At 51.8% G+C, this 26,595-nt stretch overlaps 1 protein-coding gene across 1 annotated transcript in view; it reads left to right on the top strand.

Annotated features, from left to right (window-relative positions):
- Positions 1–25,355, top strand: part of RILPL1 (Rab interacting lysosomal protein like 1) — a 64,465-nt gene extending 39,110 nt beyond the window's left edge. Inside the window, exons 4-8 of the mRNA XM_044921041.1 lie at positions 4,923–5,041; positions 5,691–5,912; positions 14,046–14,218; positions 15,947–16,039; positions 24,484–25,355. Of these exons, the coding sequence (XP_044776976.1) occupies positions 4,923–5,041; positions 5,691–5,912; positions 14,046–14,218; positions 15,947–16,039; positions 24,484–24,628 (752 nt within the window). The 3' untranslated portion in view covers positions 24,629–25,355. The remainder of the gene's footprint in view (positions 1–4,922; positions 5,042–5,690; positions 5,913–14,045; positions 14,219–15,946; positions 16,040–24,483) is intronic.
- The last annotated feature ends 1,240 nt before the right edge of the window (positions 25,356–26,595 follow it).

Raw genomic sequence — 26,595 nt, 5'->3', positions numbered from 1 at the left:
GACCAACCTTGGACTTGTTTCTTCTTGCACTTGCTCAAATGCACCTTTAAATCTAGATCCAGGAATCTTAAATTGCCAGGTGGCTACATTTCCTCAGCCCTCTTCCAGCTTTTAACAAGGTCTGTGGGTCTGTTAAAAACCTACCACCTTCTTTTAATTTCTCCAGGCACTTTTGTAATGACTCTTGGACTTTATCTGAGCAGCAACCTTTGGAACAAGGAGGACTAACATTTCCATTTTGTGGATAAAATGGCAGCTAACACTGAGGCCTGTTGTGAGCACTTTACATAGATTAACCCCTCTAACATCACAAGAGCCCACCCCACCCCACCCCCCGGCCCCAGGTCGGGGCTGCCCATGATCCCACCTTGCAAGCGAGAAAATGGGCCCAAGGTCAACGGTAGATAAATGGCAAAGCAGGGAATGAGTCCAGGAAATCTGGCTTCAGACCCCAAGCTCTTGACCACTTTGTTCTCCAGCCTCGGGTTAAAGCCCGGGCGCCCCCAAGGTGAACGAGGTAGCTGGGTTAAGGATCCAGGTTTCTTTTCTCCGGACCCACACTCCCCCATCCCCCACACCGTTCTTCCCACCCAATTTCTCCAGGAGCGGAATCTGTCCCCACAACTTGCCACCACCAAGGATTAAATGAGCTCAGCCCTTGACGCCCTGGCCCAGAGCCTGTAGCAGGACAGGTGCTCAGAGAGCAAACAGCAACGTGTTCGTGGCTTTTTCAGATTCTGCCGCCACCCGACTTCAGCCCCAGCATGCATGCACACATACGTGTACACACGCGTGCACATGCATACACTGTGTCTGAGGAACGCCTTTCCGGGAGACCTTAGTGTGTCCTCTTGTCCCACCGGCAGAGCCCAGGCCCTGCCTTGCAGCAGTGGCTGAGGGATGTTAGGGGCACGCGCCCATGCCCAGGACCTCCAGGTGGCCTTGTGACACCCCACCAGGGGTACGGGGGGGGGGGGTGGCCTGCAGCCTCTAGGCTGACGCCACGCTGAAGGAGGAGGAGAGCCTGAGAAGTCACCGACTTTGTGAGCTCCAAGCGGAGCTCGTGGCTTGTCCTTCATGCTGTGTTGTATTCCTCTGCACGCTAGTACACCGCTTTCTCTGTCTTCTATTAATGGGCATTTCAGTTGTTTCCAGTCTGGGGCTGTTCCGCATAAAGCTCCTTTGCACGTTTTTGTACGCGTCTTGTGCCGTCGACATTGTCACTTTCCTTCTTCACTCACCAGTGTGTCTCAGCCTTAATTAGCCTCCTAGTGTCTGGCTGTGCAGCCGTTTATGGAGCCGCCCTGCACCTGTCGGGCGTATACCCGGGAGGCGGCTGCTGGTGCCTACGGCATGTGCATCAGCTGTGGTCGGTAACGCCCATGTTCGGAAGCCGCTCCGAGCAGCGATGCACGCGCGCTCCCGCGGCCCCACCTGCTCCCCAGCACTCAGCACTCAGGACTTTCCGTTCTAGCCATTCTGACGGGATGCCTGCCCCTTCTTTCCATCCCTGCTTCCCCTCCCCACCCCAGCCCGGCCTGGCACCTCTGCACCTCTCAGCCGCATCACTTAGGACGCCCCGGCAGGTCAAGGAGGAGGCTGAGTGCTGGTCTCGGTCCCAGGCCCACCCGTAGGAAAGGATTCTGTTTCATCGGCTTGTGTGATTTCCTCCTGCACTTTGTATGCACAGCCTTGTTGGAGAGGTAGGAAGGTAGAAAACGTGCAGATGAACACGTGAAGTCTCAGAGAGGTTAATGTTGCTTTAAAAGTCAGTAGTTACATGTTGTGTCGGAACCTAGACGTTCCAGTTCATCTTTCTCTTACTCTCTGGGGCCTCCCGGGTCACTTGGCCATCAGCGCCTTTGTTATAATTCCTTTCCCTCTGGCCTGTCTCATTTGCATCGTGCACACCTGCCCTCCGGCAACCTTTCTTCTCTGGCTCCCCCTCCCTGGTCTCCCTGGTCTCCCTCCTTCTGCTTCCTGCAGGCCCTACAAAATCCTGAGGCTCTTATTGCCCCTTTAGGCGAAAATCCAACTTCCTTCCTGGCCATTGAGGTCCCACGTGGTCTAGGCTTGCTTGCGGCTCAAGCTCCCGCCGCCCCTTGCCCGCTGTGCTTTGGCTACTAGCTTTGGCCTCCAATGTTGTGCTTCAGCTCTCCAGACTCGCAGTGTCTTCCCCCAGGGTCTCTGCACCTGCTGGTGCTCGCCTGCAATGCTTGTCCTCGTCACCTGCCCACCCTCTGGTCCTTCAGGTCTCAGTGTAAATGGCTCTTGTAAGAGGGCTTTCTGCTCCCACCGTCTCCAGTGGGTCCCCTCTACAGTGGGTCCCCGTCTCCAGTGGGTCCCCTCGAGATGTTCTACAGGCCCTGTTACATCTGCCCTGTCACTTATCTCGGTCTGTAACGACACCATCTCTGTCTGATGTCTGTGAGTCAGTCAGAGCAAAAATGTGTTTCATTTATTGACCATCACGATCCCAGTGATTCTAGGTCAGTGCCAGGTACACAGCAGACGCTCCATGAACACTGCATGTGTGTGTGTATGCGTGTGCATGTGTGCATGCACATATGTGCAAAAAGATGTGAGGGTGCTCCAAGCAGGTGGGCCCGTCAGAGAAAGTATGGACTAGAGTCTACCCCATGGTGACACTTTCTAGTGACCTTAGCAGAGCCTCTGAGTCTTGTCCTGCAGTGGGAAGGCAGTGTGGCATCAGGGAAAGGACATGGGACATAAGAGTCTGAAAACTGGGGTTGGAGTCCTGGCTCTGCCAGCACTTGGCTGTATGTCTTTGAACGAGTCTGTCTCTGGGCCTCAGCTTTCTGGTTCCGTAAGATGGGACAGATGTTAAAAACCAACAGTAATAGGGGCGCCTGGGTGGCTCAGTTGGTTAAGCGACTGCCTTCAGCTCAGGTCATGATCCTGGAGTCCCTGGATCGAGTCCCGCATCGGGCTCCCTGCTCGGCAGGGAGTCTGCTTCTCCCTCTGACCCTCCTGACCCTCCCCCCTCTCATGTGCTCTCTCTCTCAGTCTCTCTCTCAAATAAATAAATAAAATCTTTAAAAAAAAAAAAAAACCAACAGTAATAATACCCATTCCCAGTGGCTGGAAATGACACTAAAATAGGGTCAGGGATGTAAAGCAGTTTGTCCTTCATGGGCTTAGTGGGAGTGAGTTGCGCTTTGGGAATGTGCATGTCTGGGGGGGAGTCGGTCCCTGTTCCATCAGCCTGGAGTGTCTCCCACGTGGGAACCCTAACATACAGACGGTTGGGGCAGGATGGCCGCCCTCTGGGACATCCGCGTTTGTGCCTGTCACATAAAATCTCGGACTCTTCAAGGGCAGGGACCCACGTCTTATCTGGGTTTGTGGCCCCGGCAGCATCACACACCATTCTGGACACACAAATGCTTGTTCTTGGTGGTGACCACCTGCTTGGGAATATCTAGGACGGGAGAGGAAAGATTCAGATGGGATGGAGCAACTTGGACGAGGGAGTCATGTCGGGAGAACAGTGGAGGAGTCACACACAGAAGAAACTACTCTTCTCAGACACCTGGTACATCAGCCACGTGCCCCCCGAACACAGGAGAACCAGGTTAGCCTGTGGTTGAGCCTGATCACCACTGCTCCTGGGAAGCAAGGATTAGCTGTCTGCCCCAGTGCCTGGAGGGGGCCGAATAATGGTCCCCCATAATATCAGGCCCTAATCCCTGAAACCTGTGGATGTTACCTTATACGGTAAAATCTTTACAGATGTGATTTCATTTAAGATCTTGAGATGGGGAGGTTATCCTGAATTATTCGGGTCCTAAATGCAATCAAAGTATCTTTATAAGAGGGGGGCACAGAGAGGTCTGACAGACAGAAGAGGAGGAGGCCATGGGACCACGGAGGCAAGGACTGGAGTGATGAGGCCACAAGCCAAGGAACGCTAGCAGCCACCAGAAGCTGGAAAAGGAAAGGACTCATTCTCCCCTAAAACCTCCAGAGGGAGCACAGCTCTGGCAACATCTTGACTTTGGACTGATTTTAAACTTCTGGCTTCCAGAACTATGAGAAAAAAAATTTCTGATGTGTTAAGCTATCAGATTTGGTTGGTCATTTGTTACATCAGCCACATGTAAAACTAGCACAGTTCACTAACTCACCAGACCCCTTAGCAAGCACCTACCGTGTGCCGGGCCCGCTTAGCAAGCACCTACTGTGTGCCAGGCACTGTGCTAGCCAAGGCAGTATACAGTGAGTAGGTCAGTCAAGGCCCTGCCTCCTGGGGCCGACAGTATACTTGGGGGCCGGGGGCAGGAGGGACAGAGGATGAACAAGTAAGTAACAGACACCACTCCTTGGCTATGTGCCAGGCATCATCTTCCATATGCTTCCTGTGTATTCACTAAATCAATCCTCACAGCAGCCGTATGGGGTAGGGTTCTGTTATTCCCATCTTGTAGATATTGAAACTGAGGCACAGAGAGGCTGGTCTGAAGCCACACAGACCATAAATGGGAGAGCCCGGTGTGTGCACTCAGAACCTCTGCTCTGAATCATCTTTTGTTAGATGATAAGACCTGTGAGACAGTAGTTGTAACAAGTGAGGTGAAGGTAGTAGACGGGGTGGGAGGGTCGTTGAGGGGGGCAGGGAAGGAAGGGCCTCTGTGGGGAGGGGACGGTTGAGCTGAGGCCTGAACAACGAGGGGAGCCAGTCCAGACGTTGGAAGAGAGGAACATGCCAGCCCGGCGTCCTGAGGTGGGGATGAGCTCGGAGGGACCCAGGGACAGGAAGCAGGCGCTGGCTCCGGGGAACGGGGCACGGAGAAGGCTCGGGGCCAGCAGCATCTCGGCATCTCCGTAGGAAGCTGCAGGTGGGTTAAGCCAGGGAGGCGGAGGGGGAGGCTCACCTGCTGGTCTCGCTCGCCCCACCCCAGGCATGTCAGAGCGTGAGCGGCAAGTGATGAAGAAGCTGAAGGAGGTGGTGGACAAGCAACGCGACGAGATCCGTGCCAAGGACAGGGAGCTCGGTCTGAAGAACGAGGATGTGGAGGCTGTAAGTGACGAGCCCTTACCCCATGTCCACCCTCCCGGCCAGCCGATACAACGGGAGACTGGATCCTCCCCGCAGGCGGTTCCCCTTTTCTCCCTTGGGCTCATGCTGTGGGCTCTGTGGGGCGGGGGTCCTGCCTGAGGCCGCAGCTGTGGGGAGGACCCTCAGCCGGGTCCGCATTGTAACAGCAGGAGGGAACGTGGCACTGCCTGGTGACCTGCTGCTCCCACGCCCTCGGGAGCTGCCGAGGCCCAGCCTGGCTTTGTTCTGACCCTGAGGCTTCCTCCAGCCCACCCTCTTCGTGCCCCTCTATGAGCAGGCCAGCATGGTTTAGGCTGCTCCAGGAACCCATACGGTGTCTCCACCTGAATTAGAAAGATACCCCTTTCTTAAGGCATGTTACTTCCATCTGTTGGGAAATCATCATGATATACTGACAAAACACTTACCTTCCATCTGTCATAAAATTATCATAGTAAATATACAAATTGCCCATCTCTGGCATCAACAGTTGTAAGAATATGAACAAACTTCAAACGAGTGAGGATGTCTCCAATATGATGGCACGCCTGTAGAGGATTTGCCCTTGTGTAGTACACAACATGAGCTACTGTATGTGGCAGCCCCATAAATGGCCTTCCTCTTTCTCCAGCTGCAACAACAGCAGACCCGGCTGATGAAGATCAACCACGACCTCCGGCACCGTGTCACAGTGGTGGAGGCCCAGGGGAAGGCCCTGATTGAACAGAAGGTAGAACTAGAGGCAGATCTGCAAACCAAGGAACAGGAGATGGGCAGCCTACGGGCAGAGCTCGGGAAGCTGCGAGAGAGGCTGCAGGGCGAACTCAGCCAGAATGGAGGGGAGGAGCCCGAGGTAAGTGGGAAGCCAGCCACTGAAGCAGATGGGAAGGTAGGTCTGTGAGCTGGCTTGAGGTGGGCAAGGCTGCCTTGCTTTCCCCATTACGCTTGAGGGAAATGGGAGGAACCTGGGAGGAGCTATGGTGTGTAGCTAACTGTGTGGATGCTGGAGCTGGTCTGCTTCGGTTCAGTCTAGCCTGTTACTACTTCCATGACCTTGGATAAGTTATTTAGCCTTTCTGTGGCTCAGTTTCTTCGAGTCTAAAATGGGAATAATAATAGTACTTAGCGCCAGATTATTATGAGAACTAAATGAGTTAGTTCATTTAAAGTGTCAGCTGCCACAATCATCTGGAGAAGTCAAAACTTTTCGAAGGAAGTGACTAAAAGAATGAGAGTAAACAAGTGAATGGAGAGTGAGTTCCAGGCAGGGGGGTGGCACATGCAAAGGCCCCGTGGCAGGAGAAATTGCAATGGAATCGAGAAAGGATAAGAAGGCGAGGGTGGCTGGTATGCAGGGGGAGGAGGAGGAAGAAGGTCTGAGTGAGGTCAGAGAGATAGGTAGGGGTCAGTCCTGTGGGCCAGGTAGGCCACAGAGTGGAGTTTGGTCTTCTACCTGAGAGCACTGTGCTGAGTACTGTGGAGCTTCAAAGAGCTTACAACCCAGTGCAGGAGACAGACTTGGGCACCTCCAAGTGGCGTCACACTTAAGGTGGGAGGGGACTGTCTTAGTGGTAAGAGATTGTCTTCGTCTGGGTTCCCTTGAAGCAGAGCTTGAGAAAAGGAAAATGGGCAGGAGATCAGAGGCGTGAGACAGGGGAGAAGGAAAAGTGAATTTGAGTGTGTGTTATTGGGGCTGCGGTGGGAGCTCAGTCCTGCTGGGACCTCTGAGAAGCACATAGACCACGTCCCAGAACCGTCTTTCTGGAGGAGAAAGGCTTGGAACATAAATTTACCCGCCTGCACCGGCCCCCAGTAGCTGAGGGTAGCCCCCGGGGGTGTTATCTCCCTGATATTCCTGGGTGGAACTTACAGAGCAGATCTCAGGGCATGAGTGGGAAGACATGCAGTGTGTGCTTGAGGCGGGGCCCCATCCGCATGGGTGGGACTACACCACAGCTGTAGCGAAAATCCACATGGGCCCAGGGCTGCGACATGGGGTGCCAGAGGTGTCTCCCCCAAAGATGTGCCCCCCGGGGGGGGTGCCAGCAACACAGAAGTAGAACAGTTAATCCTGATGGGGGTGGTGTGCAGTTTCATGGAAGAGCTGTCCCTTCAGCTGGATGTCAGTGTTCACAATGCTAAGATTTTGAGAGGTAGATGAAGATGATGGATATGCTGCTTCAGAAAAGCATAGTGGACTCTTAGGGAAAAGGTCGGGGCTTACTCTTTCTTCCAGCAAATATTTATTTTTTTTTTTTTAAAGATTTTTTTTTTATTTATTTGAGAGAGAGAGAATGAGAGACAGAGAGCACGAGAGGGAAGAGGGCAGAGGGAGAAGCAGACCCCCCGCTGAGCAGGGAGCCCGATGTGGGACTCGATCCCGGGACTCCAGGATCATGACCTGAGCCGAAGGCAGTCACCCAACCAACTGAGCCACCCAGGCGCCCCCTCCAGCAAATATTTATTGACTGTTTCCAGTTTGCAGGCACTGTGCTAGTTTCCTGGTTACAGGTCGGGGAGGTAAGACAGATGAGCTCACCATCAGGTTGGCCCAAGTGCCAGCACAGTCAGTAGGAATCTTTCAGGCCAGACACTTCTAGGTTCTCTGAAGGACAGGAACCTGGGATACAGTTAGGGAGGTAAGGGAACGAAGTCTTAAAAGGGAGAGGTTAGGGCTAGTTTTTGGCCAAAAATGACAGAAGCCTAAATTAAAATGGGTTTAAGGATTTAAAAAAAGAATTTTTGGTTGTATAGCTAAAAACTTTGAGTTAAGGATGGCTTCAGGTATAGCTGGTTCCAGGTGCCCAAATGATGCTATCACATGTCTCAGCTTTGCTTTCCTCTGTGTTGGTGTTCTCAGGTAGGCTATGCCATATCGTGGCCCTTGGTACTCTTATCAGCTTTGCAACCCCAGTGAAAAGAAGTTGCCTCTTTCCCAAATTCCCAGCAAGTCTCAGGAAACCCTCTCCTCAGCCCATCACTGAACCAGTCACGGTGGCCTGAGGTCTAGAATATGCATGGTGTCCATTCCTGAGTCATATGGCTACCCCTCGTGGTGCCCATCCATGCCTCATGCGCTGAGAGTGGGGCTAGGGGAGTTTCTCCAGAGGACAGCTGCAAGGACTCAGCCCCGAGAAGTACGGAAACAGATGCAGGGCAGGCAGAGACGCAGCTGTCGCCTACAGTGCCCGGAATGCCACACACGCAGCTCTGGGCCATGGGGAGTGTGGATCCCTCCACAGGCTTCGGCAGGGGAGTAATGGGATCAGCTCTGAGTTTATGGAGGACAGTTTGAACAAGGAGGTTGCTGATGGCAGAACATGGCTGTTGGGAGCCCTTTGCAATAATCCAGGCAAGAAAGTCAAGGGCTGACCCAAATCTATGGCAGTGGGATGCAGGGGATGAGGCAGATGCCGAAAACAGCTGCTAGGCAGCTTGGCACAGTTACTCCCCTCCTCCCCTGGTATACCCCTTCCAGCCTCTTGTGCCCCATGAGAACTCAGGCCTGTCTCCTCCTGGGCAGTAGGGGCTCGGTCGAAACCCAGGTCCTGAGGACACCACCCCAGCCACAACACTCTATTTAGCAACAAGGACAGGGACATGTCATACCTCCTTGGCCCGCCTGCCTGTCTGTTTCAGTTTCTCTTGCTGGAAAGGGGGGGGCGGGGGGGGCACAGAAATGGAGGAGTAAAGTCAGGTAGCAGTTATAATTAACCCACTGAGCTGCTTTGCAGAGTCTGTTCCCAAACTCAGGGCGCCTTTGCTGGGTTTGACTCCCGCCCTCAGAGCTGGGTGGAGTTCAAGGTGCTTGTCACTCAAACAGGGAAGCCGCAGGCCATGGTGGCTTTCCACCTGCAGCTGTGTGACCTGGGGCTCATGCATCATTTTGGTGCTCAGCTTCCTGTCTGATAAGTGAGGGGAATGAGCTTGACTTGGTTCAGGAGATCAAAGAGTGTGGCTGGGATCAAGGGCCGTGGGATTGGAGGAGGGCACAATGAATTCTCAGTGGGAAGCGAGGGCAGGGCAGGTGTTCAAGGCATTGAGATGGGTCTTACAGGATGGGTAGGATGTCTGGGGTGGAATGTGGGGGGAGGCCACCCCAGACAGGAGAAAGAACGTGAGCCAGACTGGAGAATGAGCAGGTGTGGCTGGGGTGGTGGGCTAGTCCTGGCACGAGATTGGTAAGAGGAGATGGGAGCTATGGAGGGATCCAGAGCTGGGGAGGAGTCCGTTCTCATCAATGCCTAGATTACTCCGGTTCTCCCCCTTGATTCATGCAATCCTTTCTGAGCTATGTCACTGTCATTTCACTGTGATCTCCAGTAAACAAAGCTCCTGGTATATTTTTGTAACATAGTTATTGAGATATAATTCAACTATTGAAAGCATACAATGCGACGGGTTTTAGTATATTTACTCTCTCGTACAACCAACACCACTATCTAGAACGTTTCCATCACCGTAAAAAGAAACGCCGTACCCACAAGTAGCCACTCCCCATCTCTGCCCCTTGCAGCCCCTGGCCACCACGAAGCTATTTTCTTTTTTTCTTTTTTTTTTTTTAAGATTTTATTTATTTGAGAGAGAGAGAATGAGAGACAAAGAGCATGAGAGGGAGGAGGGTCAGAGGGAGAAGCAGACTCCCCGCCGAGCAGGGAGCCCGATGTGGGACTCGATCCCGGGACTCCAGGATCATGACCCGAGCCGAAGGCAGTCGCTTAACCAACTGAGCCACCCAGGCGCCCCGAAGCTATTTTCTGTCTCCACGGATTTGCCTGTTGCAGACATTTCAGGGAAATGGAGTCGTGGGACATGTGGTCCTGACCAGCTTCTTCGCTCAGTGTTTTCTCACTCATCCAGTTCCTCATGTTTTCACACGGAAGCTTCCTGCCTTTCACAGGTAGACATAGAAACTCCTAAGAAAATGATTTGGTGGGCTCCCTGTCTAAAGACTTCATATAAAATCAGTAAGAAAACTGATGTTAATAGTTACCTACTTGACGTCTGTGCCTTACAAATTCTGATGTCTTCGTAAGTGTGTGTTTGTTGTTTAAGTGCACAGGGAAAGCAGATGGGGCCTAATGGCTGGCGTGTGAAGCCAGGTTTTCTGGTTGAATGTATGCATGGTGGGCCTAGAAGTTACCGGGGGTGACCAGGGCACAGTCACTCCCCCTTGCTGGGCCAGGGGCTGTTCAGAAGTATGTTCAAGGGGCTGCCGGAGCATTGTGGCCTTGATGTGCCCACGCGGGGGGAGTGGGTCCAAGAGGCCAGGCCTAAGGACGCGGGGCTCTGGTGGAGGATGTTGCTTCCATTTCGGCCACTCTGGTCCTGCTGCTTGTCAGCGGGTTCTCCTGGGCCTCCCTGGGGAGTGCCTGGGGCCTCAGGGCACCTCCCTCTGTGCCCAAAGTGCCTCCGGGGACCAGCGGACAATCCTCGATAACCCCAGGCACCTCCGTGGTCCCTCGTGGAGTAAGCCTAGAAGACCCACTGCCGATGGGCCTGATTTCCATATTGGAAAGAGCCTTTTCAGTCTCTCTCCCAGGACAGGCCCATCCAAGGGCGCTGCATTAGTGCCTGCTGGCTTCCAACAAACCTGCACTCCCAGGCAATGGTCCCGGAAGTCGGGGCTTTTTTTGCAAACCTGTCTGGGAATCCCCCAAGCTCTAGGGCATCGGGTTGCTACCCTGATTGAAGAGCCATCCCTCCTCCAGAGAAAAAGACCTCAGGCCTGAGGAAGCCCTTCGATGTCTTGGGTGCTCACAACCCATGGGGGTAAGCAGAAACCGGCTGTGTCCGGAGGGAGTGTGTGAGCCTGAGGTTTGGGTCCATAGCCTGGGCTGCCAGTGCCTGTGGGGCCCAGGCACGGAAGGAAAAAGGGGTAGGGGCTGAGCAGGCTGGAAAGAACACATAGAAGGCAATAGCTGCCACGTAGGACCAGCCCAGTGTTACCATGTGGACCTAGTGTGACCCAATCTTCCAGTATTCTTTCCAAAAGGAAGCCCAAGACCCAAACTTTAGTGTGAAATCCCCCAATATAAAACTGTTGGAAACTAATTCCAAAAAGTTCTAGAGGGGCGCCTGGGTGGCTCAGATGGTTAAGCGTCTGCCTTCGGCTCAGGTCATGATCCCAGGGTCCTGGGATCGAGCCCTGCATTGGGCTCCCTGCTCAGCGGGAAGCCTGCTTCTCCCTCTGCCTCTGCCTCTCTCTCTCTCTTTCTCTCTGACTCTCATGAATAAATAAATTTTTTAAAAAATTAAAAAAAAAAAAAGTTCTAGAACACAGTGAAGGCCAAACAAAATGTGTGTGGGGGCCGGGCTGGGCCCAAACTTCCTGGTGAACTCCTACACATACGTCAAGACCCCATGCACAGAGACCACATCTGCAGTAACGTCTTCCATGATCCTTCCCAGTTAGAGTTTGATGTCCTTGCTCCTCTCTTATCATCTGACCCTGTAAGTTTTCCTCTGTGTGTCTCTTCCTTCCACTCCCACCGGATTCATCTCATCAGCTCAGTGCCCAGCAGGCACAGAGTTGATGCTCGATGAATGTTGAATGTTTATCGAGACATCCAGTGTTTACTGAGACAGCCACGTATTCATTGAATATTCATTACAGACCTTCAGGGATGCTCTGTGGCTAACCCGGGCAGGGGAAGAGAAGGGATCCAGTGCTAGTGAGTGCTGCTGAATACCAGCTACTTGCTCTGCACGGCCTTGGGTAGAGGACCCCGTCCGGCTATGCGGCTCTGTAGGAGGTGGACGCCGAAGACGAACCCTGAGGACACAGCCCCCCCTGAAGGTGTGGCATCAGCAGGTGCCTCGAGTACCTTCTTGGGACGTTATATCGTCCAGCATTTCCTCCCCTACTTCTTGGGTGGGAGCCCCACTCCACTGCCCATCTGTCGGGTGTCCATTTTCTGCTGCAGCCACGTGCCTCCCCTGCTGGGCGACTCTTCTGTCACCTGATCTGCCCGGTGGGTGGTGTCTCCTTTCAAGTGTCCTTTCCCAGAACAGCCCGTCCTGACTCCCAGGACACAGGCATCTCGGCTCTGCCTTCCTGGGTCCTTCAACGTCCTGGCCTTGTGTCACCATCTGGGTTGGAGTGCCTTTCTCCCTGTGCTGCTGTGGGGGTTTGGTGGGGGGGGGGTGTCTCTATTTCAATCCCATATTCCCCTGTTCCAGAGCTTCACCACTGTTGTCCGGAACTTGTGTCCACTCCTTCCAGTGGATGATGGGATACTGGCGGTTCAAGGGTGTCAGGAACGCCGGGAGAGTATGGGCCACCTGCAGATCTGGCCAGCTGACCTGGGGGCAGCTTGCAAAAACTTCCTTGCTTTCAAAAAATGGGGAAAAAAAACACAAGAGTTGGCAAGGATGTGGAGAAGGTGGAACCCTCCTCCGCTGCTGAGTGAAAAGTGGGGCAGCCGCTGTGGAAGACAGTTCGGCCATTCCTCAAAGAGCCACACACAGAGTCACCATGTGACCCAGCAGCTCCACCCCTAGGTACCCACCCGGAAGAACTGCGAACAGGTGTTCAGACAAATCCTTGTGCACAGATGTTCGTGGTAGCACTATTCACACCAGCCAAAAGGTGGAAACTGCCCAAATGCCTATCAGTGGATAAAGGATACATAAAACGTGGCATATCCATACGTGGGAATAGTATTCAGCCATGAAAAGAAATAAGAGCCCTGACTCCCTACAGCACGGATGAACCTTGAAAACATGTTAACTGAAAGAAGCCAGGCACAAGAGGAAACATACTGTACGATTCCATTTATTCGAAATGTCCAGAACAGGCAAATCCATAGAGACAGAATGCAGATGGTGGTCACCAGGGGCTGGGGGTGGGAGGGATTAGGGAATGACTGTTAATGGGTATGGAGTTTCCTTTGGGGGAGATGAAAATGTTCCAGAACTAGACAGAGGTGGTGATCGCACAACGTTGTGAATGTACTAAATGCCACTGAATTGTATATTTTAAAATGTCAATTTTATGTTAAGTGTATATTATTACCACAGTTTGGGTTTTTTGGGGGGGGAAAAAAAACCTTCTTGCTGTGAGAAAGAGGGAGGACAGGGTTTGGGTCTGGCCTGGGGCAGGTGATTTAGCATGGTAGGATCCATCTGAGTGACCTGCGTGGAAGAGAAATGCCCTGCATTTCACACCTGCTGTGCTCCTACCTGTCCCCCGCCCTCCCCCCCCCCCCCGGGCTCCCACTGACCTCCAGAGCACAGATGCCCTTAGCCTTGGGGGAGGAGAGGGCTTGACCAGAAGTCCAGTAACACGTGGGAAAACATATGTGACTTAATGCCAGATGAAAAAGGAAGAGAGGGGCGCCTGGGTGGCTCAGTCGGTTAAGCGACTGCCTTCGGCTCAGGTCACGATCCCAGGGTCCTGGGATCAAGTCCTGCATCAGGCTCCCTGCTCAGCGGGGAGTCGGCTTCTCCCTCTGCCCCTCCCCCCGCTTGTGCTCTCTCTCTCGCTGTGTCTCTCTCTGTCAAATAAATAAATAAAATCTTTAAAAAAAAAAAAAAGAAAAAGGCAGAGAAAATTGTGCATGAGCTCTAATTCTAACAACTCTGGCTAAATTAGCAATGGTCTTAGTAAGAATATGAGGCGAGAATGTGGGAAAAGGAAAGCAGATTGATGAGGGTGGCAGCATTTGAGCCATGCTGTTTTCTTCTCCTTGGACTCCCTTTCATGTTATTTGTAAGAAGACCCTGAGTCAGGTGGGGAGGCACCAGGATAGCAGGTCTAGCTAATGAGAAGGCGAACAATGAACAGGTGGCCGCTGGCTTTCGTCTCCAAAGGGACGCCGACTGCACAAACGTGAGCACAGGCCGCCCGCGAGTTCTTAAAATAGCGCCCCCGGCAAGCTGCAGAGGCCCCGGGAGGGTGGGAAATTTGGGCTCTGGCAGGATGTAGAGTGGGCGCTGCTGGTGGCCGCCAGGAATTCATTAGCAGCATCTCTGCCTCCTCCAGACGGAGCCGGGCGGGGAGGAGTGTGCCTCGGAGGCGGAGAAGGTGGCCATGGATCTCAAGGACCCCAACCGCCCCCGGTTCACGCTGCAGGAGCTGCGGGATGTACTACACGAGAGGAACGAACTCAAGTCCAAAGTGTTTCTGTTGCAGGAGGAGCTGACGTACTACAAGAGGTGAGCGTCCCCGGGAGCCCCCAGGCTGGCTGCTTTCTGGGGTTGTAGGTCTTGGGAAGACAGGGATTGCACCTGTCTCCGTTCCGGGGACCCTGTCGGGCCGGAAGGACTTACACACATGCCTCACAAGCCCTTTCTGAAACTCTTAGGCCCAGGTGCGTTTTATGATTCAGAACTTTGCAGCTGTGAGAAAGGAATAGTCCACAGATGGTGTATAGATAACATCTGCCCCCAGGATGTGGGACAGCTCCCCAACATCAAACACGTTAATATTTTCACAGCAAAAGATGTGAATGTTCGTACTACATGCGATAAATAACCATGATAAGCAGGCTCATGAGAGCTCATTTCACGTTCTGCCACCAAATGAATGACCAAAAAGTGAATTTTCATTTTTAGAGCTTTTTGGATTTTAGAATTGTAGATTAGAGATGGTAGAGCCATACAGCCTAAGTATTTGTTCATTCAGGCCACGGCCAGTGAACTCCTTGTACTTACTAGAGCTGCACTGTCGATATGGTAGCCACTAGCCCTGCAGCTGTTCACATTTCAGTGAGTCCAGTTCCTCGGGTGTGCTTGCCACATACTTGTTCGGCTTCATACACACTATCCCTCTACTGGTTTCTTAAAACAGTCCACACTTGTTTCTACCTCAGGACCTTTGCATATGCTGGTCCTGCAGCTGGGGAAACGTTCCCTTGGGCTCTTCTCATGGTTGACTCCTGGTCATTCAGGATTCAGGTCAGGGGTCACCTCCTCAGAGAGTTTTCCTTCCTCGTTACCACCCATCCAAAGGAGTGCCCTGTTCCAGTCACTGTCACTTTACTCGGTTTTACTTTTTTCATGGACCTTCACCATCTTACTTTAATCCTGTTCATTAATGTGCTTGTTTTATTGTCTGTTTCCATAACAGACTATGACAACATGAGACGAGAAAGCGTATTTGTCTTGTTCATGGCTAAGTTTCCAAGTTTAGAATGGAGCTTAGCACAGAGTAGGTGTACAACAAATACTTCTTGAATGGAAAGCCAGAAGGACAGATGCACCAGATGTGGCCCCTGATCCAGTAGGGAAAATAAGAGATGCACAGAAGATATAGTACCACGTATTTTTATTGAAAACCCACTGTATGCCTGGCACATAAGAAAGTTTTACTGATACTGTGTGCACTGGCTGTTCAAAGGGAGAGATCACTTCTCAGGGATGGGGTAGAAATCAGGAAGGCTTCATGGAGGGGGGTGGCATTTGAACTGGGCTTTCCCTAAAGGATAGGGTACTGTTCAGGTATGGGAGATGTTGAGGGGTGGGTGCCATATTCCAGATGGAAGAAACACAAAGGTATGGAGACAGCATTTGTCAAGGACAGGAGACAGGAAGTAGTTCTATGTGGCTAGATTCTTCAAAGGAAACTGAAAATTGCCTTTTTGAGATGGGGGTTCCTTTCCTGAATTTCTTCACATTTGACCAACTGGGCCAAAGGGACCACAGGCACCCACATCCACTGCCTCCAGGGTTGACCCCTTCTCTTAGCTGGCCATGCCCATTGCTAAGAGGCCAGACCCCCCAGGCCAAGAGACTGTTGGGGTACAGGCCACTTTTGCCATCTTCCTAGGTCCCCCTATTCCCAGTATAAGCCCTCCCAGACCATTAGACAAATACCCTTCTGGAATATTCCAGCTCTCACAGAATTTTTGACTCTCTTATCTCACGCCTCTCAACTCTCTCCAGTGAAGAAATAGAAGAGGAAAATCGAATACCCCAACCTCCACCGGTCGTCCACCCGAGAATGTCCCCCCAGCCGGAGTCTGGGATCAAGCGACTGTAAGTGACATGCTTCTAGAGTGTGGGGCTGCTCGCGCACAGCCGACCTGGTGGTTCACACAGCCTCTCACTTCTGGGCACCTGCTCCGGGGCCAGGCTTGTCACTAACCACCCCCTGCTGAGACAGGCTTAACCCCGGAGCACGTGGGGCCTGGCCCTCGACTTTGAGCTCATCTCTGCACCTGAATGCTGAGTTCCTCCAGGGGGGTTCCCAGGCAGAGAGGTTTGGGTAAGGCTGAGAGGATGGAAAGGGGGTGGAGCCTGTGGCTGAGGTTCAGGGCTTGAGTGTATCAGGTGGGGCGTGTCTCTGGGCAGCAAATAAGGCTGGTGGGGGAGATTCATGCATCCGAAGGGCCTGCAACCCCAGCTTGCAAAGGCCTGGAATGGCCCCTGGTCATCCCATCTGTGCATTTCTGTGACGACTCCCCCACCCTCCCGTAAGAAAGTATTTATTCCTACATAATCCATGCAGAGTCAGGCCATGTTTGCTATGGGGAACACACAAGAACGAAAGAACTCAGCCTTGCGTTCAACCAGACTTAAAGCTACTTGAGCGGTTCTCAAAGACCCCTTTGAGATTCAGAGAGTTTGTAGACCCTCTCCTTGGGGGAGGAGAAAAACCACACATACAGCTGTGCATACAGTTTCAGGTTTGTTGACCCTTGCAGCCCTTCAGATAAAGGGTGAAAAGCTCTGGTCTGGTTGGCTATGGTCTGCCAGGTACCGTTCCTGCAGAGAGAGGAGCTCATCGAGTCCCCACCATACCCCTGTGAGGTAGAGGCACTGTCATTCCCATGTTATAGCTAAGGAAACTGAGGCAGCTGCCTAAGGACATTCAGCTATTAAGAGGCAGAGCCAGGGTTCAAACCTAGGCAGCCTGGCCCCAGAGCCCACATTTCAGACTATCTGCCGGGTACGCACACTCACACCATTGTCTTGTAGCCTGTTATCTCCCCCAAGAGGGTCTTCCTGGCTCCTGGCCTTCCATCTGTACCCACGGCTTATTACAGAAGAGGCCTCCTCTCTTTCTCCCAAACTCTGGCAGAAGCCTTGTGAAAGCAGGCGGCGTGGGTTGGAAAGCCACCGGGAGCATGTGGGGAGAGCAATTGGGGTGTTACTTGGGTGCTTCAACCTTTAAAAACCAGTTACATTGGGAAATTCTTGGCTAGCTCTGACCCCGTGAAGTGACTTGATGCTCAGCGATGGTGGACGGGAAGGGCAATACAGAATGTGTGCAGCCCTGTGACTGCCCGAGCCTCTCCTCTTGGGAGGGGGTGGCGGCCCTGTAGAGTGTGCACGGGAGCACATGGCCCCTTCCCCAGCCTTTCTTGCCAGCTTCACATTGCTTATTTGCTTGGCCCTGCATCTCTGCGTGGGGTCCCCAGTTCTGGTTAGAGGTCGGCACTTTATTAGGAGTGAAGCTTGGAACCAGAAAAGCTTCCTCTGAATCCTAACACCATTTGGCTACGTATTAGTAATCTAATATTGGCAACTGAAAATCAGCTCAGAGTAACTTAAGAAAACTGTTGGCTAAGGAACCCAGAATTCCCAGGCCAGGTTGGCTTCAGGCTCAGCTGGATCCAGGCCTTGTCATCAGGGCTCTGCTTCATTTCCTCCACCTCTGGCTTGGTTTTCCTTATGTGGGCTGTATTCTTGGACACACTGTCCCTCAGGGTGGCAACATGGCAGACATCAGCTCAGGCTTCTACTTTCTTTGGTCTGAAACTCCAGTGGGAAGAGAATTTTCCACAGCAGTCATGGAATCGAGTCTCATTGGCTCAGACCGGGTCACATGCCCTCTATGCCAACCACAGAGCAGTGCATCCATCGGCCAGGTCAGGGTCTCCTCCTCATGCCTGGGGCTGGGATAGCTCTAACTCGGTCTGGTTCAGATGGACTGAAATTAGGGGAAGGATGGGCCCCACGCAGATCAGAGGGCTAGGCAGACAGAAGGTATGGGTGTCCACTGTAGCCTAATCATGGGGGAGGGGGAGCCCTTTGGTCTCAATGTATGATGTACTCGGTACCCAGGGAAACTCGCCTTTGGGTAGGGTTTCTCATCCAGTGCTAAGAAATGGGATTGACTTTGCTTAAACTCTGAGCCACCTGCTGGCCCCACGCACAGGTAAGGATGAGCATAATCAATTTTGTGTTTCAACAGCTATCACTTTGGGTGAAAAGCTGGGGGAGCGGAGAAAAAGTTCATGGGCCCTCATAGTCCGCCCCTGGGCTGAGGAGGGGCAGGACCAAGAGACCATCCCTGTGCTTCCTTGAGCTGTTCACTGGCAGGTCTTTAAAAATCAGGCCTTTTTAGCATCTCCACGTGTGCCGCATGCAGAACGCCTCCAGCACTGTAATTCTAAGACATACGCATTTCTAAGCCTGCCTTCCAAAGCCAGGCTGTCCTGATTTTGTAGTTTTCTGCTCTGGCCCCCTTTCCTCACAGAAAGGCAATTAAGAGTTGGCTTTTGCAAATCCCCAACTGGGTAAAATCCAGAGGAAAGTAATCAGAATTAGCTAGCAATCTTCTTCTTCCCACTGGTTCTTCTACCCACACCTTAAGGAGCTGTGATGTCAAATCCTCTTTTCCAGATTGTTCCACAAAGGATGCTCGGCCCTTCTCCCATTTAGTGTGGCCTCTTTCTGCTCAGCAAGACCTAGGGCTCTGAGCCTGGCAGTAGGAACAGCTGGAACTGGAGAGCCAGAGAGAGAAACAGAGAGGGAGAGAGATCAGAAAACCCCGTCCAGAGGGTGCAGGTGGCCAGTCCCGTGGCCACCCCGGCCTTCTAGCAGATGACTGGATGATCAGGCTGGCACAAAAGGCTTTTGACCAGCCCAGGCAGGACACTGGTGCCTTTGTCCAGCTCGGCTGCTGACTGGGAGCTGCAGCAGTGCGAACCCGGAGCCCAGAGCCAGGGGCAGGGACCTATCTTCCCTGGGGGCGGGGGCAGGGAATGGCGGTTCTCAAGACGGTTGTTCCCTGCCTACCTCCCTTTACATCCCTCCCACCTCTGGCACCCCTTAGGGTCCATTTGTCCCTTCGCCCTTGCTTTTGAGGCATATTAGTCACATGGCCTTTCCAATACAGGTCATGGCTGCTTTCCAGCTCAGCTTCACGCCCTTGCCTGGTTTCCTCCATCCACCGGCAAGTGAGCAATAACTCCCACTGAGGTTTGAAGGGGCTTTATTCATCGGCTCACACCACCTGAAGTAAGGTATCGTCCACGCTGTCAGAAACTCAGAGCTGGGATGATTAGCCCCATTTCTCAGATGCGTCACGGGCCCGGAGAAGCCCATTGACTTCCTTTAGAGCAGACCACTGGGAAGGGTCAAAGTTGGGATTTGAACCCATGCCTTCTGCCTCCCGCCCCCCCCCCCCCGCCCATTTCCTCACCCTGTGCCAAGTCACTAGCTGCGGGCAGACTGCCCAGTTCCCTTATCTCTCAATTGCACCGCAAGCCAGGGACGTCAGCGTCTACGTTTCTGGGCTGAACTGGTGAAGGGAACCAGAAACTCCTGCTTCTGGTCAAAACAGAAGACGGTCCAAGAATAGCTTGTGACTGAGCAGCTGCTGGCCGGAGAGTCCAGGTTGGCACCGCCTGGGAAGGTCACGAGGGAGCACGGAGTGGCTCCAGTGTTGTCCCCAGTGGCCACCAGGCACCAGCGCCCCCCTTTGTGTGGTCTGCATCTCTTGGTCCCTACAGACTCACACACTTCCTGCGGAGCCGGGGCGGAGGGCTGAGCCGGGGGGGGGCGGGGAGCAGGCAGTGGGGACACGGGGACAGCCACGGAAGCGATGGAGCGGAACAGCTGGTCACACATGCCGGCAAGGGTGGCCTTCGGAGTAGGCGGCCCCGAAGCATCAGGCAGTCATGGCAACAGTGCATTCTGTCCCTGTCCTCCTACCCACCGCCCTCCTCGCTTCAGCCCAGAAATAGCTTCTTCACAGCCCCGCCCGTTGCATGGCCTGAAACGCCACTGTTGCAACTTCATTTGGATTGAGTTTTCTAGAAATTGTCAGTGGGGAGGAAGTCGGTAAAGCCAGCTACACCATGTCCAGGACATAAATGTTCGACCGAAACAAGCCACCCTTTTTTCAAGGAAGAGGCTGTCCTTCTAGAGGAGGTGGTTCCTGCACCTGGAATAGGAAGGAAGGGGGCCGTGCGTCCAGCAACACATATGGTTAGTCAGCCAGAACCCTCCAGGCGTCCTAAGGCCCCTGGGCACTGGTCTGACCCCTGGTGGGACCCCAAGTGAAGGCAGGCAAACATGTCACCCTGGGTCTGGGGCCACCCTGCACGATGACTGTGTCTTTGGGGGTTCCTGCTAGGCCGAGAGGGGTTCTGGTGGAGGTCGGTGCAAAACTGTGTGGCTTGGAGCCCCTGAGAGCCTGTCCTCGGGGGATTGGGCCCATTTGTTTGACAAAAGGTATCCGCTTTTCTCATCACCACGAGAAGATACCCATGTGGGTTCTGCCAAGATGCCAACTCCCAGCTACTCCATGAAGTGTATCGGAGGTAAATCCAAACACAGATAATCCCCAACCTCATCTGAGACAGTCCTTCCTATCTCTTCCCAGCCAGCATCTTAAAAAAAAAAAAAATCATAGTTCAAAATCAGCTCTGGTGGCTTGACTGGAGTCTTCTTCATTCTCCTTGCCAAGACAAGAGACTGATGAGTATTCACTGTCCGCTCTGACTTATGCAGGCTCTCTGCCTCAGTTCTCCTGCCCGGACTACCCGGGCCACCTCATCTTCTCCCCTGGATGCCCCCTGGCTGCCTTCTTTGGGGCGTGGAGCCTGCAGTGTGTGGCAGTCGGGGGAGACGACCCGAGGGTGTCGCCACTAACCCACGGCAGGTTTGACTCCTTCCTTCCCAACCCCAGGCCTGCTTTTCAGCCCCGAGGGCCTCCGCAGTCAAGTATCACAAGCGGGGAGCCTTCCACAGCCCAAACGCTTTGTCTCAGGCCTCTGGAAGCGAGGAGCCTCAGACCCAGGCGTCGGCAGGGGCGGTTCCTTGGGAGGGCTGGGAGAGAACGTTTCGTGCCTCTTTAGCTTCAGTGGTTTGCTGGCGATCGTTGGCCTTTGCGGATCCGCAGAAGCATCGCCTGGACCCCGGCCTTCATCTTCACCTTGCGGTCCTCCTGTGGGAGCATCTGTGTCCAGATTTCCCCCTTTTAAAAAGATCCACTCTTCTCCAGTATAACTTTATCTTAACGTGTTACCTCTACAAGGATGCTGTCTCCAAAGAGTCGCTTTCTGAGCTGCTGGGGGTTAGGACTTGACCGTGAGTCCTGGGGAGGGGGACACAGTTCCACCCATGACATCTGCCGTAAGCAGACCCTTCCGCTGGCCTGTGTGTGTAGTGTGTTTATTTTTCATGCCTCCCTGTTTTTATCTTCTCTGTGTCTATCTGTACTTCTCTAACCAGGATCTTTACAGCCATAATGCCCATGGTAGCAGCTGGACTGATAATAGATGACCCCACACTGCAGCCCGTCCGAAGACTTGTTTCCCTTGTAGGCACTGGGTTTTTGTGGGTTCGTTTTGAGCTGTGCCCCTGGAATGTGTGCTTCGGCTCTGCTGAGGCTGGCCCGCCTTCCTTGGCCACTTTAGCTGCATGGCCATCACCTGCGTGTTCCCATTTGAAGTGGGTGTCGAGTGTGATTTCAAACGTGCCCTCGTGAGTCTTGACATGCACGAGTGAAGCCATGGCATTCTCGGCTCTGTCACCGATAATTCTTTTTGTCTTTTTTCTGTTTCCATTCTAAAAACCACCTTGTCCATGATCCAGTAAAGAAGGTCCTTTAAGTGACGGGTCAGTAATCAGTGCCCACTGTGACCCCCACCCCCGAGTGACACTAACGCTGTGTTTTCGACCTTCACGCCCTAGCTTTCTAAACTGCTTTGTTTTGCCAAGCCATCGCCAGAAAGCCATTTGGTCGTCTTTTTAAAAAGGAAGAGCAGAGGAGGGGACCAATGCTTTGTTTCTCTCAGTGTCCCCTTGGACAGGGAGTGGCACATGGCTTTCCTGCGTGAGTCAGGTAGAGGTGAAATGTAACAGTGATGTGTTGCTGCTGTATTTTTGGCCAGCTAATTGCCCTCATTACACCATGGAAAGAGCTAACAAATAACCCAGTGTGAACATTGCGCCTTCATTTGTCAGTGCACAGATCTGTTGTAGAGAAAAGAAACTTTAGCCGGAATTTCTCCACATACACTCGGCTTGCCCCAGCTTTCGATGAAAGACCACTTTATTCCTGGTAGGAGGTGATCGTAGGGTCCAGTGACCACAGAATAGTAAAATCATTTGCACCCAGATGCGATTACAACTGAACTCCATAGGCCACAGCACTTAAAAAAAAAAAAAAAAAAAAGGCTACTGGGTGAACAGACAGAACTAAAAATAGTTGATCTGAAGCTTCAGTTTCTCAGCAGTGCATTCCTATTCCTTCCTGCCCCCCTGAGAAACATAACATAGCTATTATCTCTCTTACCAAGTTCAGAAACCAAAATTCAAAAGTAGCAGAACTCGGTGAGAGTAGAATGAATCTCATTAGAAAGTAGGAGTATCAAAGGACAGTGGGCAATTCTGGAAAGGTTTTTGGGGGAAATTCAAGGTGGGCCACGTCAGGTTTCCTGGCCAAGGTCTTGGTCTTTGTGGAGGTGGGGCCAAAGCAGACCTTGTTTCAACTGGGCCAGTTTTGGGGTGCCTGGGTGGCTCAGTCAGTTAAGTGTCTAACTCTTGATTTCGGCTCAGGTCATGATCTCAGGGTCTTGAGAGATTCTCTCCCTCTCCCTCTGCTCCTCCACCCTTGCGCATGCTCTCTCTCTCTTAAAAAAAAAAAGTCACACGCTCTATCGACTGAGCCAGCCAGGCACCCCTAAACTGGCCCATTTATTTTTTGAGAGAGAGAGGGAGAGGGAGTCCGAGCATGTGACTCTTAATCTCAGGGTTGTGAGTTCAAGCCCCACATTGGGTGTGGAGCCTACTTAAAGTAAAATTTAAAAAAAAAAATTTTTTTTTAATGGGCCAGTTTATAAGCTTGCCTGTGATTTCTTCATCTTTTATTTTATTTTATTATGTATGTTAATCACCATACATTACATCATTAGTTTTTGATGCAGTGTTCCATGATTCATTGTTTGCGTATAACACCCAGTGCTCCATTCAATACCTGCCCTCTTTAATACCCATCACCGGGCTAACCCATCCCCCCACCCCCCTCCCCTCTAGAACCCTCAGTTTGTGATTTCTTCCTTCATCTCTGAGGCTTCAGATGGTTCACTTTGATCAATGATCAGTTGTCGCAGCTGTTTCTGGTTTTGGTTTTGTTTTTTTAATTTTTTTTTTTTAGAAAGAGAGTGTGGGGGCGGGCGGGCAGAAGGAGAGGGAGAGACAGAATCTTAAGCAGGCTCTATGCCCAGCAGAGCCCGACACAGGGCGCGATCTCATAATCCTGAGATCATGACCTGAGCCACTCAGGTGCCCCAGTAATCACAGCTGTTTTAAAAAGCCCTCTTTGTCTACATTAGCTGCTGCCATGTAGCAAGTTACAGTGCTAACTTTTTTTTTTTTTTAAGATTTTATTTATTTATTTGACAGAGAGAGACACACAGTGAGAGAGGGAACACAAGCAGGGGGAGTGGGAGAGGGAGAAGCAGGCTTCCCGCGGAGCAGGGAGCCCTGTGCGGGGCTCGATCCCAGGACCCTGAGATCGTGACCTGAGCCGAAGGCAGACGCTTAACTGACTGAGCCACCCAGGCGCCCCTACAGTGCTAACTTCTAAAGGCTTTCGCCCGTAATTCAGTTTTTGACACTGTAAATTGGTGTTTTCCCCAATTTCATTCGCATACAATATTCACAGTGTTTATCCAATGACAGAACCATGTGTACTATTACTTATTTTTCAGTTGTCTCATTTTTCTAAAATACCTACTTTCGGCTCCTCTCTAGCAGTCATATCCACAAAATCTGGGCTTTGATGTGCTGCATATGTACTTTCCTGATTCATGTTACATAACAAATTAAAAACATTCATTTCTTTATGTCAGAATCATCTTAAACTCTATGTGGCTTTCAGTTATTACCTTCTCTGCATCATTAGGGTAAGGAAACTCCAGATGTATGTTTCTAGTCATTTTTTATTTCCACTGGTAATGGGAAGAGACCGTCAGCAGTGCCTAAGAGAGGAGATGCATCACACATCACCTATGTGCATGCCCCGTTCACACTGTGTCACCTCCCAGGTTCAGTGACAATGACATGCAGAATCCCCTGCTGCTTTCTCAAATAACTTTGACCCGCGCCCCCACTTTTTCTTTCACACCTTGAATTGATGTGCTTCCTTCCACATTTGCTACTGTATGTCCTGGCATGGCAGAAACTCTCTACAGTGCACAGCAAAGGACCGGCTCTCATTTCTTTCTTTCTCTTCCAAAAAGGTTTAGCTTCTTCTCCCGAGACAAGAAGCGTCTGGCCAACACGCAGAGGAACGTGCACATCCAGGAGTCCTTTGGCCAGTGGGCCAACTCCCACCGTGATGACGGTTACACGGAGCAAGGACAGGAAGCCCTGCAGCACCTGTGACCACAGCCCCCCTCTGCCCTCGGACCGGAACTGTCCCCCGCCAGCACCTGCAGCGGAACCTGGCAGCCCCAGGTGTCACGACCTTGCACACCTCTGGGTTCAGATGCACCCTCAGAACTGATCCCTCAAAACAGACTGTCTGCTTTGAGGAAAGCACACCGAAAAACTGATGCCAAACTCAAAGACATGTTTATTTATACCCAGGGCTATCACCGTTTATAATAGATGACTGATCCCTTAGGATATATATTTAATAATACCATGAGCAGAGGCCAGACTTTTGCATTAACTTCAGTAACACAAGCTTCTTTAAGCCAAATACATCACATGCCACTATAATTGCTGTTTGACTTGCTTTGTATGAAATTCTGTGTGTAGAGGTTTTATTAACACATTTGTCATACTTAAGTGGGAGGCAGGGAAGTGGTAGATTTTCAGTAGATCATTCATGAAATTGTCATGGTGGTAGCATAATATATAAGATGCATCCGTTAGATAAGCGGGGCCTCCGAAGTCACCAGACAAGCTGGCCCCGATTAGATGTGAAGCAACAGAAAATATGGACGACAGTCCAGCGCAGAAACTGGAGATGACTTGCAAGAGCCGGTGGTTCTATTTTGCATCTTGTTACTGATACTGCCTGGAGCATGTAGCGAGCGAGTGCCTTGGAATCAGCTGTGAGTTCTGCAGTACGAACCAGAGTTGCTAAGGATAAGACATTGCAACCTTTCCCATTTGTAATTTTTTCCCCTTGGCTTCTTTCTTCCTTTTAGCCTTCCATATATCAAACACTTAGTCCCCTATTAAGACAAGTGTACCAGAGCGGATTTGGAATGGGGTGGGGGAGCCTAGGGGATGCAGGACTGGGGAGGAGGCCGGGAGGCTCGCCAGCGCGAGGGCAGTGGGTGAAGAGATTGCTTGGGGACCGCATGTCGGGCTGACTCATGGGGCTGTGGTGGCAGACAGAGAGCCAGAAGCCTGCATCTGGTGAGCTGGGGTTTTGCTGAAACAGCACCGTCTCTCTACCCACAGAGAACCCAGGGCACAGGCTGGGTGCTGACAGATTGAGAGAGGTAGCATTTGCTAACAACACTCAAGTACGTCTGACGGGTCCACTATCTACACATTGCTAAGAAACCATCAGGTTGGTTTAGAGTCGACGGGGACTCTGTTTCCAGACTGCTGAAAATAACGATCAGACAGGATAATGTTGCTTTTGCACAGTGGTTCTCAAACCTCACTGCCCACGAGAATTATCAGTTGATTCTGAGAGTATAAAAGCAGGTGTATGAAGGAACCCCCCTCCCCCTGGCCAACTTTAGTTGCCCTTTCCCCAGGAGTAACCAGTGTTGCCAGTTTCTTGAGTGTCTTTTTTGAAAGAGCTTATAAATATACATGCAGTTATGTAACAAAATGTATTTTTTCCTTTTTTTTTAAACATAAATGGCAGCATACTATATATGTGCTATTCTGTACTTTTCTTTTCTTAGAATACCCTGGAGATGACCACATCAGTACATAAGACGTGGGTCTCAGTGTCCCCCAGGGACATTTGACAATGTCTGGAGATGTTTTTGGTGTTTTGGTTGTTACAACTGCTATGTCATCCAGTGGGTAGGCTCCAAGGATGCTGCTCATCATCCTACAATGCTCAGGACAGCGCCCCACAACAAAGAATCTTCCAGATGTAATAGTGCCAAGATCGAAGGACCCCTGGTCTACCGTGTGGATGCATAATTTGTTCATGTTTGTCCATGCCCCAGTGATGGACAGGGAGCTTCCTTCCAATCTTTTACTGCCTAAAACAGCACTACACATTTTCGCACACATACATCAGTCTGCAGAATAAACTAGAATTACTTGCTAGGTGATAGGGTGTATGCCTTTGTCATGTGGGTACTGCTAAGGTCCCTGCTGTGGGGGCTCTACCAATTTTTTTTTGTTTGGTTACCCAGGACCCATACAAG

This window comes from Neomonachus schauinslandi, chromosome 14 (genome assembly GCF_002201575.2).
Source record: "Neomonachus schauinslandi chromosome 14, ASM220157v2, whole genome shotgun sequence".
Lineage (NCBI taxonomy): Eukaryota > Metazoa > Chordata > Mammalia > Carnivora > Phocidae > Neomonachus > Neomonachus schauinslandi.
Note: the sequence above shows the minus strand (reverse complement) of the source record. Positions and strands in the feature narration are given on the sequence as shown.